The sequence below is a fragment of the Hippoglossus stenolepis genome, chromosome 2, assembly GCF_022539355.2.
Source record: "Hippoglossus stenolepis isolate QCI-W04-F060 chromosome 2, HSTE1.2, whole genome shotgun sequence".
Taxonomy (NCBI): Eukaryota; Metazoa; Chordata; class Actinopteri; order Pleuronectiformes; family Pleuronectidae; genus Hippoglossus; species Hippoglossus stenolepis.
Genome location: NC_061484.1, coordinates 8,926,633 through 8,942,203, shown reverse-complemented (window position 1 = coordinate 8,942,203; position 15,571 = coordinate 8,926,633). Strand labels below are relative to the sequence as shown.

The 15,571-nt window shown below is 40.8% G+C and overlaps 2 protein-coding genes and 1 long non-coding RNA gene across 3 annotated transcripts in view; 1 reads left to right on the top strand and 2 right to left on the bottom strand.

Annotated features, from left to right (window-relative positions):
- Positions 1-478: 478 nt before the first annotated feature.
- On the bottom strand, positions 479-3,060 carry LOC118119886. The gene is made up of 2 exons (XR_004698151.2): positions 2,893-3,060; positions 479-1,011 (listed from the first exon to the last, which is right to left on the bottom strand). It is a non-coding gene; the product is annotated as an uncharacterized LOC118119886 (long non-coding RNA).
- Positions 600-12,162, top strand: syngr2b (synaptogyrin 2b). Its single transcript, XM_035174286.2, has 4 exons — positions 600-889; positions 4,113-4,350; positions 7,599-7,735; positions 9,972-12,162. The coding sequence occupies exons 1-4, from the start codon at positions 779-781 to the stop codon at positions 10,230-10,232; spliced, it is 747 nt and encodes a 248-aa protein (XP_035030177.1). The 5' UTR covers positions 600-778; the 3' UTR covers positions 10,233-12,162.
- Positions 12,163-12,568: 406 nt separating this feature from the next.
- The window catches only part of tk1 (thymidine kinase 1, soluble), a 4,492-nt gene continuing 1,489 nt past the window's right edge, over positions 12,569-15,571 (bottom strand). Inside the window, exons 5-7 of the mRNA XM_035174299.1 lie at positions 15,290-15,379; positions 14,897-15,016; positions 12,569-13,531 (exon numbers count right to left, since the gene is read on the bottom strand). Of these exons, the coding sequence (XP_035030190.1) occupies positions 13,355-13,531; positions 14,897-15,016; positions 15,290-15,379 (387 nt within the window). The 3' untranslated portion in view covers positions 12,569-13,354. The remainder of the gene's footprint in view (positions 13,532-14,896; positions 15,017-15,289; positions 15,380-15,571) is intronic.

The following is a 15,571-nucleotide window of genomic DNA, read 5'->3' as shown; positions in this document are numbered from 1 at the left end:
ACCTTTCTTTGTAAAGCCCATCCATCCATCCATGCATCATCTATAGCGCTTATCCTTTAAAGGTTCAGTGTGTAAGATTTAGGTGAAAGGGATCTATTGGTATCAATTGAATATAAAATAATCCTATAGCGATGTTTTTACTAGTGAGTTTCATCTAAACTGTACAAATTGTTGTTTCCTTTACCCTAGAATGGGCCCTTTATATTTAAATACTTTACATTTACATCTGGAGCGAGTCCTCTCTATGGAGGTCACCATGTTTTTTACAGTCTTCCAAACTAGACAAACTAAACACCTTTTGGGTTTTTATCACAACTGAAGGCTACCACAGGTTCTCTTTATCTCTTCTCATGTTTGGAAGGGAGGGTGAGGTGAGGGGTATTCAGCTGAAACATACAACTTCACCACTAGATGTCACTAGATTCCACACACTGAGCCTTTCAGGGTTGTGGGACAGAAACTGGAGCCAAATACGAAATAAAGTTCTTAAAGAAAATGAATGTTGTGATTTATTCAAATAAAACTGAATTGAGTGGAATCGAACATGACCGTGTCCCCTGGCTGCTGATGTCCGCCCCTCTGACGCGCAGCCGCTGGCGCGCAGCTCCTGTCCCACTGGCTCGACGCGTCCTCGTCTGCAGGAGGTGGCGACAGCAGCGACTCTGTCTCAGCTCACTTTAGTTCCAGTTCAGCCGCCGTGCCGTGTCGTGCCGTGCTGTGAGGCCAGGTCAGAGCACACTGTGGGCTCCGGAGGAACTGCCGCTGAACCGGGAGAGACATGGAAGACGCGGGCGGTGCAACTGTGTACGGGGCTTCGCTCGCAGGAGGAGGCTTCGACTTGAACAAGTTTGTCCGACAGCCGCAGACCATAGTGCGGCTGCTGAGCTGGGTGAGTGCCGCTGCCGCTGGAGGAGGGAGTGTGTTCATGTGTTCCGCGGTGTGAGGGGAGGAAGGGGACATTCAACGTGGCCTGGGAACAGGTGCGTTTGGCGAGGAGCCCTCTGACTGACTCTGTGGAGCGGATACATCATATATAAATATATTTATATATGTATCATTTATACATATACAGCATTTATACACATGTTTATTTTGATCCGTGTTGGCCAGAACAACGGGCTACTATCTGCAGCGTCTCCACGGGGGGCGTCATGTTGCGTGCAGCTGGTGTATGACAGCAGCTCGGTGACAGCACAGGTCAACACTGCTGTTGTCAGAAGACAAAAGACAGGAAACACACACACACACAAGTCTCTACTTCTATCTGTGAGGGCCCTCATTAGCACAATACATTCCCTAGCCCCTTACCCTGACCTTAACCATCCAGACTAAATGCTTTACATAAACCTAAACCTAATTCTAACCCTAAAACACAGTCTTAACCCTCAAACAGCCTATTGAAAAAGTGAGGACTGGTCAAAATGTCCTCACTTTCCCAAAATGTCCTCATTTGCTTAAAATAAAATAAAAAAACTGTCACAAATATATAAGCACAGGAACACACACACACTGGAGGCTTACCAGTTGAATAAAGGCTGTATAATAATCCATTGTTGTCTTTACTCTGTTGCTGTGCTTCCAAGCAGCAGTTAACTTTTTTATTGACTTTATATTATGACTCTTGTAAAGTCAGTTGTTTATAATTTTATAATTTAATGTTTTCAAAATGAATATAGACATGTTAGTTAGAAGTGGTATTTGCATAGAGAGGGGTACCCACGTCCCAGGGGAAGATTCTGCACACGGCGGATCACCTGTTGCTAGGTAAATCAAATGGCACAAATTTATATTATGTGGTGAGGACATTGATATGCTATGTGTAAAATGAAACTCAGCCAGACAGGTTGTGGCATCACATATAGTGAGGCTCTGCGTGTTTCTGAGCTCACACACTGAAGGATTAGACTATCTGTCCTTGGCTGCCTCCTTGGTGAAATGAAACTATTAGGAACCTCATTTAATGGGAGTTTTACTGCTTTCATTTTGTTACAGGAGGATCGCTGTGAGGACGGTTGATTTACAGGTCTTCTCTTGAGGCGTAAACCATTTTTTAGGCCTCTGGCTAAAGTTCTGCAGGGTCAGAGTGAGGGAAAAACACGGCTTAACCTGAACACTGGGGTGGATAAAGACTGAGGACAGAATGTGCCCTCGGTTGCCACAACAGTTGTTTATATGCATGCACGGGTGTGTGTGTGTGTGTGTGTGTATATTAAAGAGAGATTAGATATCTGTCTCTAGTAAACAGAGTCTGGTGGGCAGGTAAGGTGATACCTTCCATCGCTGACCCTCTCTTACTCTTGGAGAATGTGTTTGTGTGTGGGTCTCTCTTTCTCCCTCTCTCTCTCTCTTTTACACACACACATACAAGCACATATATATACACACACACACATACTTTGCAGCTGTGTCCAACCCATCAAATATTCGCCTCGTATGCCATCCATCTCTGGTGCTTTTATTCTTGCTCCATTGACCAAGCACCTTCAGTAAAAGAAAACTTTGTTTGCTCTGTAACCCCGCCTACATGTCCCACAATGCACCACACCCGTTCCCAGAACAAGGAAGAGTCTTGTTCTAGGAATAGGCATCTCATATTCTTCAGCTATCTTGACTGTAGTAAATGCAGATCTGGTGGTTTTAGTTTATGTGTAAATACAAGACACCATTATTTCAGGCAGAGATTCGTAACATTAACCGAAACAATATACTTTTTGTTCACATGGGACATTTAGTCGTTTATTTGACATCTGTCACTCAACACTTTCCATCTGTGTATTTATGTTAAGCGACATCCATCTGCTCCTCTAACAGTCCCCATCTCACTTTTGTCTCGTGTTTTGGAAGTCCCCGCGTTCACGTCCCTCAACGTCTCTCCTGCTCAAGTCCATTTACCTTTTGTCTCGCAGGATTACGGCCTCGCCTCCTTCCCACGCGTTAAACAGTCCCTGTCTATCCTCCTCCCAGATCTCATTATGAGTGTTGTTAGGGACGTGGTGGCATCTCCAGAATCACATGGCAGGCAGCTGCACTCAGAAGTAGGTCACATGGTTAGGTGGGTAACCAGAGCAGACAGTAACAGACCACGGGACGCTCAGAGGGACCTGGCAGCAGTTAACGCTCTTCGATTTCTGAAAACGAGAACTTGAGGGTGTTTCAAGAGTCAGCAACAAGAAAAGACTGTGGGCGACGTTGCTTAATACTCTATGTTGGATTTAAAGTAGAAATGGATACAGGTGTTTGTGAAATTGTTTTCCATTCCAAACTGCCTGTTTGGAATGTGCTGTCTGTGTTATTGCGTTACTTCAGAATTATTCCTCATCATTAGTGACTCCTCCTCAAACAGTTCTAAAATATACTTCTACAATTGTTTGTGTGTTGGATGTTGTGTGCAAAGCTTTTTATAAACAGTCTATGGTGCAGAGTGAAGTTAGAAAACTTTACGTTCATCCTATCTGGTTTATCTGCAATGAAGCTGTTTCCCATAATCAACCGGATTCTGTTGTTGACAGAATATTTTCTCACATAATTTTAGTCTGATGACTATAGTTATGTCTTCTCTAAATGTTACTCAAAGTAGACACAAACTAAACCTGGGGAGGTTTGCTTATTTTGTCATGTTGTGATTCATTTGAAGGATATTAACGTTTAGATCGCCCTCTTTTGTTTTCCATTTGGGCGGCTGTTGTCTTGATTGCAAAGTCTTTTGAAAGCAGACTCAAATTCCAAATGTCCAGGTGTCTGTGAATGCACCACCAAGGAAGAGTTTACCAAATCATTCCTTGAACTGAAATGAGGACAATGATGTGAGCTTGACACAAAATAAAGTCGATTATCTGTTTGATAAGTCTGATTGTAGATTTTCATATTGTTCAGGAAACATATAGTTGCCTGAAAGGCTGTAATTCAGACTCAAAACATTTAGTTTTAACATTTGGTGAGGAATAATGTACGGTATGCAGTGTGGATAAACTTGAAGTAAACTGCGAAATGCACCTCTAACTGAGATAGTTGAGTCTTTGCAAATCATTGATGGTTTAAAAATTTGAAATAAATCTCATATTCCTTCACATTACATTAATTGCCACCTTTCTCCTCTCTGTGTTTGGATGTAGATATTTGCCATGGTGGTGTTTGGCTGCATCACAACAGAGGGATACATCAACAGTCCCCTAAGTGCCGAGGCAAAGTGCATGTTCAACCAGAATAACTCGGCATGTCAGTATGCTGTTGCCATTGGGGTGATGGCCTTCCTGGCCTGCGTGGCCTTCCTGGTGTTAGATGTTTACTTGCCTTTCATGAGCAATGCACAGGAGAGGAAGTACGCTGTCATGGCCGACCTGGGATTCTCAGGTGAGCAAAAACTCTATTGTTTAAAACTAACATTAAAACTACTCAAAACTAGCATAATCTCTATTTTTATATTAGCAATGGATCAAATTACCATGTGTCGTCTGAAAGGTGCCACTCATAGTGACAAGCCTTCATGAAATGATTACCAATTCTGCAGTAACTTACAGCTGTGCACTGTTTTAGCTTCTTTTAGCTCATTGTTTTGGTTTTACAGCTTGCATCTTGTGAAGTTAGTACACACCTGACCTTACCTAAGCTGCTTTCAGACACGCACTTAAGACATTTTCCTTACATTTTCTGGAGGATCTGTATGTGAGAACACAAATGTCGAAGTTAGTTGCTCCGGACAATTTCCCGAACTTTTCCTGCCCGCCCCCCAGTAAAAATTATGATGTTTTGAACACGAGATAAATGCAAAACTGAAAATAAAACCAATTTCACGATGAAAAAGGTGCCATACACGTAGAAGACGCAGACAAAGAACACAACTTAGAAAGATGTTAAGATTCAACAGATTTTGATGAGAAGAGCAGATGCTGGTTTTGATGTGTTGTAAATGAAAACCCTGTGTTTTCCCAGCTAAATGTATAGGTCATGTCCTGCCTCCTGCTCGCGCTACTCTGGTGCCACACCTCATCTAAATGTTCCAGACATTTTCCTGTTGTTGTGAATGCATCTCCTGCTGCGTTCATTATATGTGAAAGGCAAACATTGTTCATGTCTGAATACGCCTCTAGTAAGGTTAGCAAACAACTAGAAAGTCTTGTAAAATGCCTTATTTTGATGCCATAAAACTTGTATCACTAGAAGAGATTGTTTCACATCTTAAATCCTCCTGTACTGTCTTGATCTGCTGCCTGCAGATTTCTCCAAGGTTTTGTTGCCTGAAAACAGATGTGCTGCAGATAGTCAATAGTTCTTTACTATCAGGAGTTTTCCCAGAAAAGCCATGAAAGCCTCAGTCAGTAAACCCTTTTAAAAAAAAAAAAAAAAATCTGCATCCTTCCGTTCTGAGTAATAATAGGCCCATACTAAACCGGTCACCTATCACTAAAATCATTGACAATGCTGTTTTAAGTCATTTCTTTCTGTAAAGACATTTGCCAGTCTGTATTTTGACCCCACCACAGTATGGAGACTGCTCTTATCAAGGTTTTGAATGACTTCAATCTCTGTCCTCGTGCTACTAAACCTCCTTGTTGCTTTTGATACAGTTGATCACAGTGTATTAAAAAACAGACTGGCGCACTGTGTGGGTCTTTCTGAATGTGTCCTGAACTGGTTCAAGTCCTACATCCATGACAGAGACTACTTTGTATTATGTGCTAGATGCCTATCAGAGTGTCTCCCAATAACGTGTGGAGTGCCGCAAGGGTCGATTCTTAGACCTCTGTTGTTCAATCTTAATACGCCTCAATTAGCCAATATGATTCAAGATGGTATGATTTCTTATCACATGTATGCAGATGAAACACTGGCCCACCAAACAACTATAGCTCATTGAATTCCTTATTAAAGTGCATGAAACACGTTAATACCTGGATGCTTCAAAATTTACTGCAGTTAAATGAGGACAAATCAAAGTTATTCTCTTTGTTGCTGGAAGAAATACTCAGACTCTCTCCTGACTTTAACAGCCTGTCATTGAAAAATCTAAAATCAAGCTTGACACCATGTTGTTATCCTCAATTCAAACCCTAATTTCAGAAATCACATTAGCTCAATAACAAAATCAGACTTCTCCCATCTCAGAAATATGGCAGGGATCATAGACTTGATGTCAAAACTCAATCTGGAGAAATTTGTAATTCCATTTATCTCCAGCAGGCTGGATTGCTGCAATGGTTTACAGGTCGGACAGCTCCAGCCGTACCAGAATACTGCTGCCGTATGAAGAATCAAAATAAGCTTGACCAGTTCTCAGATCACCTCACTGGTTTCCTATCTCTGAAAGAATTGACTTTAAAATGATTCTGCTGGTTTATAAATCACTGAACGACCTAGGTTAAAAATATTTGTTTGATCTCCTGAACCAGTATAAATGTTGTAGACCACTTAGGTCAACTGGTTTGCAATTATTGGCTGTTCCGAGGGTTAAGACTAAATACGACAAAGCTGCTATTAACCACAATGCTAAAATACCAGATGATCTGAGACTATAAACACCTTGTAATCATAAGTGTAATCACAAGACTTACATTTTTATAATTATTATAATTATTATTGTTATTGTTATTATTGTTACTACTAAGATGTCTGAAAGTTTGTTTATTTATTTGCTTTATTGTGTGTCCTTGGATTGTCTCTGCTTGCTTGCTTTTGGTTGTACTTTATAAAGCAATTTGAGTTGCCAGTAGTATGATATGTGCTTTACAAATACATTTACCTTTCCTGGCATTGGTGAAAGCTCGTCTGGATAGAGATGGTTTCCCTTGTAAATGCCATTTTAAAACTAAAAGGCACTGTTAATCTATGTCTGCTAAAAGCCTATTGCCAAATGTTTGATAATGTGTTACCCACACTTAAGATCATTATGTCTAAAAGAAAATGCTTCTTAATGCAGAAATAATAGAAGTAAGCATGGTGGTAGTACTAAAAAGGGCTTGCAGACACAGTGGCTGGTAGTAAAATATTCTCAGGACACTCAGTTTTTATTTGTGTGAGAGACGCAAATGTTGATTTTACCCCAGAGAAGCTTTTAAAGGATGAAAGTCATGAGAGGGCAGTATCTTCTAATCCCATTTTTTTCTCCACAGCATTATTAACCGTTCTTAAGCCTCTGAGTGGTTGTTTCTCCTCATAAGTTCCCCATCTGAGTTTTACTTTTCTCATTTACTGTAAATGTGAGCCTCTTCGTACAGAAAGCCTCTGATTGTTGGTGTAATGTGGGACAGACCGCCTGCCTGTGTTCCTGACATAACACAAAATGTAGGGCCTATTATTCCTCGAAGCGTACAGTAGAGGAGCAAGCAGCAGTGTGGGGTAGAACAACCTCACAGATTCTGCTAAAATGCAAACAGCCAAATCACAGTCATCCATTCATCAAGGAAAACAAAGAAGTGGTAGTTTGTGAAACAGCTTGTGGTCATTCGAGCAGATGGCGACAGGAGAGACCTTTTTGTTCTGTTGATGTTTTTCTTCCTTTGTGTAGTTGAATTAATTTTCATATCATTTTCAGTGCTTGTGATGTTGTTTCACACAGTGTGGGAAAATGATCATTCATTCTGCGTCATCTGTGTGTTTTCTAGGGGTGTGGGCCTTCCTGTGGTTCGTGTGTTTCTGCCTGTTGGCCAATCAGTGGGGTCGCACTCATGATGACAGCAGTATCCCCCGCGATGCTGCACACGCCACCATTGCCTTCTCATTCTTCTCCATCGCCACCTGGGTGAGCAGGACTGTCTGTGTTTTTATTAAAACAGCTGAAATGTTACCATGTCACTTCAACACTGAGCGACAGCTGGAGTAAGAAGTTTAATAATATGATTGTTGCCCGGACTAAGATCTGACACTTAGGAGATAACTAGTGGTGCTTTTTGCCAATGAAGTTTATAAATTAGCTTCAGTTTTACCTCCAATGAAGATAAAACCAAACTTTTTCTGATAAGATCCATTTTGAAAAGAGAGAAAACCATTAATCATCTGGGTAATCCTGCCTCACAAGTGTATCCAGCAGTGAAAGGTCTCTGGGTTACTCTTGACTCAGACCTTAGCTTCAAAAACCATGTTGATAATATTACAAAGCCGCCAATTTCCAACTTAGAATTACCTCGGGAGTTAAGCTTTATCTGTATCAAACTGACTCATGCCTTTATCTTCTCATGATTAGATTACTGTAACGTCCTGCTAACTGGCCTCCCCAAGACAGTACTACTGACCATATCACTCCAGTACTCACCTCTCTACACCGGCTGCCTGTATCCTATAGGATCGGTTTCAATGTTCTTTCATTGGATTTCAAAGCTCTTAGTGAAATGGCATCAAACATAGTCAGAATTGCAAACACCCTGTTCAGACTGGCTTCCTGCTGGGACATATGTGGCCACATTATTTTTCAAGTGTGAATGCAAAAACGTCCCGGGCCACATATGAAGAACCATCTCCTCAGCCGAAGTCTCTGACCCGCTACAGTATAAATGTATTTTAACTCTTCTCAGTGTCCATACATTGATTTGTTTGTAGCCATAATATCGACACTGATCACCACATTGACACTTTTCTTAAATGGGTAAAATCCGAGCTGTGCATTCATTCATTCAGCCCCTCCTGACTCCTCTCTCTCGCTCGCTCTAGCGTCACACAGACACATGCAAACACTTACATCGGACGCATCATTAAACTCAGACTGGTTTAAAACAATGTAATTTGGTCTTAATGACCACTTATGACATATGTGATTATTTGCATATAGAGCGGTGACGAGAGACTTGATCATAAGTGGTCACAGGAGACACATTCAGGACGTGTTGTAATACCACATGCGAACAGACAAACTTAACGCTGATCTCTCAGGTGTTGACAGAGGTTAAACTTGCTGAATCAGTCTTAAGTGCCGATGCCCCAAAACTATGGAACCCTCTCCCACTGCGTACCTGACAATCAGACTCTGCTAAGGATCAACTCACAACAATCACTCTGGCTTTCCCTGACACCAGGAACCTTGTGTTTTACCAGACTGTTCTACCAACCTTAGTGGACTCGATCCTATTTTATTGGTCATATCATTTTATTGTCTCTGGTTTTGCAGTGACTCTCTGTCTTTTATTCTTTTATTATATATATTTTTTTTTATTGTATCATTGTTTCACGTCTAACTGGTTCTATGCTTTTACCTTTTTGTGAAGCACTTTGAGTGGCATGAAAGGTGCCACATAAATATAATTCATTATTATTATTACTCATTTAAAGCTGCCATTAACTGCAGTTCTTGCAGGAAACTCACCTGCTTGAGATTGTGACATTTAGGGCTGAAATTAATTATTATTTTTATCATTGATTAATCTGTTGATTATTTTCGTTGTGTGGTCCACAACAATTTCTGGAAACCCTAAGATGTCCTCCTCAGATGTCCACAAACCCAAGATATTCACTTTACTGTCAACAGAGGAGAAAAGAAACCAGAAAATATTCACATTTATGAAGCTGAAATCAGACAATTTTGAATTTTTCTTAAAAAAAAGACAACACCTAAACCAATTAATTGAAAATCAAAATAGTTGGTGACGAATTTATGAGTCGATCGCTGATGAATTGTTGCAGCCCTACTTATTGTGTTGTGTTTAATGTCAAACCTTTGCCTGGTAACACAGCTGAAGTCACTGATGGTACAAGGTTCTCCAGGTTGGTGCGTTTAAGTGCTGGAAGGGACGTCTAACGTTTGACTCTTTTGTGTCAGCAGAGACATTTTATTGCAAGAGACTGTTTTAAAGTTGAGCCATAGACTTCCATGCTCTGTAGCTTTTGCACTCTTCCAATAATAGATGAACAAGAAAAAGATTACCCTTATTGTCCAAATTTTTAAAACATCCTCAGCATTAGTGTGAAGTCAAAGTGATTTATCAAAACGATGCATAATCTTTCAATGGACCTGGACTGACCTTTACATTTCTCATCTCACTGTGCAGGGAATCCTAGCCTACTACGGGCTGGTTCGTTTCCGCCGTGGTGTCACTGAAGTTACCCTCCCGAACCACGCAGAGCCGCCATCAGATCACCACACCGCTTACCCTCCGACCTACCCCCCCACCACCTACAACCCCACCACCTACACCCCTACCAGTTACGCAGCCTATCCCAGCAGCATGCCCGACATGCACCAGCCGCCTCCCTTCGCCTCGAACCCTCAGCCGCAAGGAGACGTGGGCTACCAGCCACCCAACTACTGAGGCAAAGGGAGCTGACGCGGGCGAGGTGGTGTCCCCACTCATCTGTGGATAGAGTGATTGGATTTGCACTGCACAGACACGGAGCTGTATCATATTGATGTGGTTTTACGTTTGATTTATTAAATTTGTTGTTCTCAGATGTGAGAACCTGAGCAGTGCAACTGCGAGTCACAGATGTGGGACACTGCGGTTTACTTCCAACGGTCTGCGGTCAGATCTTGATACGTCAGACAGGAGTGTCGAGATTAGTGCTGACGATGATTAAGCAATCTATCTTTAGACCTCTGTGTAAAGATGCAACTCTTACCTCAAATGGGCCGATCCTGAAGGGGAGAGGGATGATGGAATGTACCCGGGAGGTCAAAGGTCACATCATGTGACTTTATGAAGCTCCAGTCAGAGTGGAAGAAAAAAAGCACGTAATGTGTTTACACCTTACTCTCTGTTGGAACCTGAGAATGTGCATTTGTACATAATTGTCGCTATGCAAAGCTGCCATTTTTACGGTTGTATGTGCGATTTACTTTCTTATTTAGTTTAGTGGATTTATTTTCCCCCTCAGTGCAGTTAGAGTATCTCGAGGCTGTTAATAGTTTAGGATGTAAAATTAAATAGTACAGTGGGAAACAACCTTTATAAAGCCAAATGTCCTGTGATTGTGGGCTATGGTTGGATTTTGTAGTTAGCCATATCACCATAAAACACCTTTTGAAACAAAGTTTTAGGGGTTAAATAATCTTTGTACTGCAGTAAAAACATTAGTGTTCACCATCTCAACTGATACTGGTTTAAAAACAATCTTCAGGTTGATGATGACAGGAAAACAACGTTGGAAACCCCCCATTTCCTGAGCTGTGACGATGGCTTTAATGTGTTAAACTTGCCAAACTGCAGAGTCATTCATTGGACGTGCGTAGTCAACGTTGCTCTTTAAACCTGCAGCTAACGTTCAGATAGTGAGGAGGGAGGGGAATGTAGATAACCATGCACTTATTGAACTAGTTTATCCACTGAGCATGTCCTATTTCTGAAGTCATTCATTAACCACTAGTAACAATGCTTCTTCTTCTTCTGTATGAGTAGTTTGACCTCACACCTGCTCCAAGGTCTCAGTGACATGATATGTCCTGTTTACACACCTAGTCCGAGCTGTTGGAGGCAGACTGCAGCGTGTGTGTCTTTGAAGATGACAGATTAACACTTTAGCCTGCGACAGTGAGAATCACACAGCTGTCCTGGTTTCCTTTGTGCCACTCAGTGGTGTTTATCAGTTTGACACCTCAACCGCCTTCCGGCTGTCGTAGCTCAGTTGAAGTGACAGATAATAATTGGCCTGAGATCAGTTTCTTTTATTGTTCCAAGGTTGTTGTGGAGGTGTAGGCTGACTTCAGACATGACACCATTGTCTGAGACCATATATCTGATGCTATACCACAAATTGAATGTGATTATATTCATCAAACTTGACATTGTCATTTGCAATCATTAAAAAAACTGATTATATGTTTTGACCCACCTGCAGTGCATAACCCACTGAACCCACAATGTATGATTAACACTGCTGATGATTTGTCTTTTGTATCTGAAGGAGAAAACTGAACTCGAGTTTTTTTGGGGAAATGAAAGTGAATGAGAGCAAACTGTCCCGTGATCAAATACTGACACTGTTATATTTCAGTTGAACAGCTGCACTCGAGTGATTTTCTTTTGCTCGGTTTCATGCTCTGTAAAATCAAGTTAAAACTATTGTGTGAAAACTTCAGTGTATTAATGTTAGACCACTGCTCGTATTGAATAACTCAACTGATCATGAATTTTAAAAAATTGTTCCTTTGGACTTTCTGTCTCCAGCATCTTCCTGCACACTATTGTAATGGTAATGAGGATGTTGACTCATGAGCCCACATTAAATTTACAATGAGCTTGCCAAGATAACTGTTGATTATTTTTGTAGATTTAGTTATATTGTAACTAAATATAGATGTGAGAAGACAGGAACCTGTCTTATTATTCACATCTCAGCTTGATACGACACCTCCTCCAAAGAGCGGCCATTTGTTTGCCTCTGTCAGGATTACGTAAAAACTACTGAAATGTTTTTCCATGAAAGTTTGTAGAGGGGAGAAACATGACCCAAGATAAACCTTACATTTTTGAGAGAATCCGGATAATCAGGCTGATCCAGGAATTCTGTATCCCTTTCTCCAATATGGCAGGATACAGTGTTTAACCAAGGTGCAGCTACGCACTCTCAAAGTCCCTTCTGGGTTTTTTTCTTAATCACCGAAGTTGTGATGTTGCCATTTGCTTTTATCTGTTGGTGTAAGGAGCATGACTTTCTTCAAATAATTTTGTTTATAGAATAAAATCACTCACAGGATGTTCGGACATAGTGAGACCATAGACCGTACACAAATATTTTTGACTTTATCTCTACTACAGGTTATATATAGTACAGCCTTCCAGGATTTTAACAGGTTATTTTGGTCCTCTGTAGCATGTGAGGGCTTTGGATTACACATCACTGAAGGGAAACAGTCAAAACACTTACTTTTAATAAATTTGTGTAGAAGAGCATTTCAACTGTTTCGAAACCATAAATTTTACTGTTGTACTGCTCCTGGTCAGCCATATATAGTGAAACAGACTTTTCCACAAATTCATAATAAATGATGGCAGCACATACATTTTTAAGATAAAATAAATTATAACTTTAGTCACCAGGAAACCTCTACAGTTAAAGAAAGTTAAATTGCATAAATATTTCAGATGTTGATTCTATTGTAGTGAAGCCTACGTCAGGAAATATTAGCTGGTTCATGCATTTTTTCCCCACGTTTTTCAAGTGCACATCCCCATCAATTAAGTAATAAAACACAGAAAAAGTAGGTCAACACTGTTTGACACCAAATACATAAGAAACAAACTGAGCTGATAAAACTCAATACCACTGTACACGCACCAAGATACCTAAAATACCAACAAATGCCAATCATTTTAAAGTATGTCAGTTTTAAAAAATGTAAGTTTTGTCCAATGCTCTTGCATATACGCACACACAAATTAATTGTTCAATTCCTCAACTCTCCCCAGATCTTGTGCTACATGTCTGGTTTTAGCGTTCAGAGATGGAGAGAGGAGAAAGGTTTCCGGGGAACTCCACAGTCTATGATTTTTCCTGAGGGATGTTGTGGAGTTTCATTCCTGAAGGGAGTGCTGTTCTCTTTTTCCTCCATTAGACCCCCGTAACACCTTCTACACACCGCCAGATATTTGTCTGCTCCGCCGATCACTTCCACCTACGGCACAAACAAACAATAAATGTCCCGTTAGGAAAAATATTGAAAGATGGAAGAGGCATCTTTCTTTTTCACATTGTCTGGAAATGCACCAAATCGACCTGCTCTTCACTTAAATGTGGGGAGGTTTGTGGCAGAGACACACTATCTCAATAATGCTCAGTAATTATTTGACCTATAAAACTAAAAAAATAATTAAAAGTAAAATATAATCACTTTAGATATTAATTGAAAATATACATGGTCAGGTATTTCAGATAATAAAAAAAAAACTTCCCTTTAAATAAAGGCCCTGTTCAGACCTGGTATTGACATTTGGTAGAGAGATCTAATCATAAGAAGGAAACTTAAAGTTTGTCTGTTCACATCTGGTTTTAAAATGTGTCCTGAATGCATCTCAAGTGAGTATTTGAGGTCAGATCTCACTTCCCTGCTGTATGTATGAACAAACATAATTTCTGTTCACAAAGGCCTAATTGTGTTGTTTTACACAGTCTGACTATACACAAGTGTCTGTTGTCAAATCAATGTGCTGCAGTTTGCAATGAAATAAAAACCCATTTGGGGAAAAAAAATAGAAAATTGTTAAGTGGCAGCGAGTACATCACACACACACACACAATTCATCAATACATGGGAAACACTAAGAAGTTCATTGTCAAACTGTAGAGGGTCAAAGGACGTCAGCTGAGTAGGCGGTCCTTAATATGTGGTCCAGGGTGTATTTGCATCAACACAGCTCAAAGAATGTGACCACATTCAACCTGGACCACCTCAAAATGTGGTCTGAGTGGTCGGATCCTTGGGATCGTTCACAACTGTATTTGAATGGATAGTTCGCCAATAAATGAAAACTCACTCATTATCTACTCACCACTATGCCAATGGAGGGGTGGGTGAAGTGCTTGAATCCACAAAACACTTTTGGAGTTTCAGGGGTAAACAGCGCTGCAGCCAGTCGACTTGAAGCGGTGTCATTTCCACCACGTTTTTAGCCTAAGGTTAAAAACATGGTGGAAATGACGCCGTTCCGAGTCGAATTTGAATGCCGCGGCTTACGGACACTTGGATGACACCAGAGGAGTGGTATTGAGGCATTTAGTTTTGTTCTGTTGTTTTTTTTACATTTGAAAAATTGGTTACCATTTACTTAAATTGTATTGGATTTGGCTGCAATGTGTTTTACCCCCCGAGACTCCAAAAGTGGCAAAGTGGTGTGTAGATAATGAGTGAATTTTAAGTTTTGGGTGAACTATCCCATTAAGCTGTCCACCTGTAATTGGATCATCCAAATCAAACGGTTACAGCAGGTCTGAAAAGGGCCCAAATATTGTTCAGTTTATTGATGCAAGATTGCCTCCTCACCTCCTTCTCTGATCCTATCCTCTTGGTGTAGGCAGCTTCTTTGTAACACTGCATGCAGACAGCGTGGAGCTTCACCACGCTCTCTGCCAGAGGGATGAGATTCAGGATGTTTCCAAATGGCTGCAGGAATGCACAAAACAGCAGGAAAACAGTCAGGTATAATTACATTACAAGGACAGAAGAGACACTATAGTGTGAAATAATGAGCACATTGAAAGAGTTGAGGAGCTGCGCATGCAGATTGTTCACAGTACATCCTCAAAAATGTTTGGCATTTTGTTGTGTCTAAACCCATCGTGATACTCTGTCTGACCCTTGAGCATCCACACAGTGCCTGTTTGTTAATAAGAACCAGCATCACGCTGAGGGGGAGAGACAAACAGGAAAACTTACCTTTCTCTGGAAAGTTCCATCCAAGGCAGCTACAATGATTGTCTTTCCTAAATTGGCCATCTCCTCACAAAAATCCACCGTGTCTGGAAACTACAAGAACATAAAAAAAAAAATTAAAAAAAATCACAGATTTAGTGGGCGACCTCCTGACACTCAAATGTGTTAAGACAAAGAATTTGTGAAACACACGGTTCCTCTAAATTAGAACTTTTCACAAGTCCACAATAATACACGTTGTGTTCATCCTGGAGGGGAAATGTCTAAGCCCAAAAAAGAAAGCGG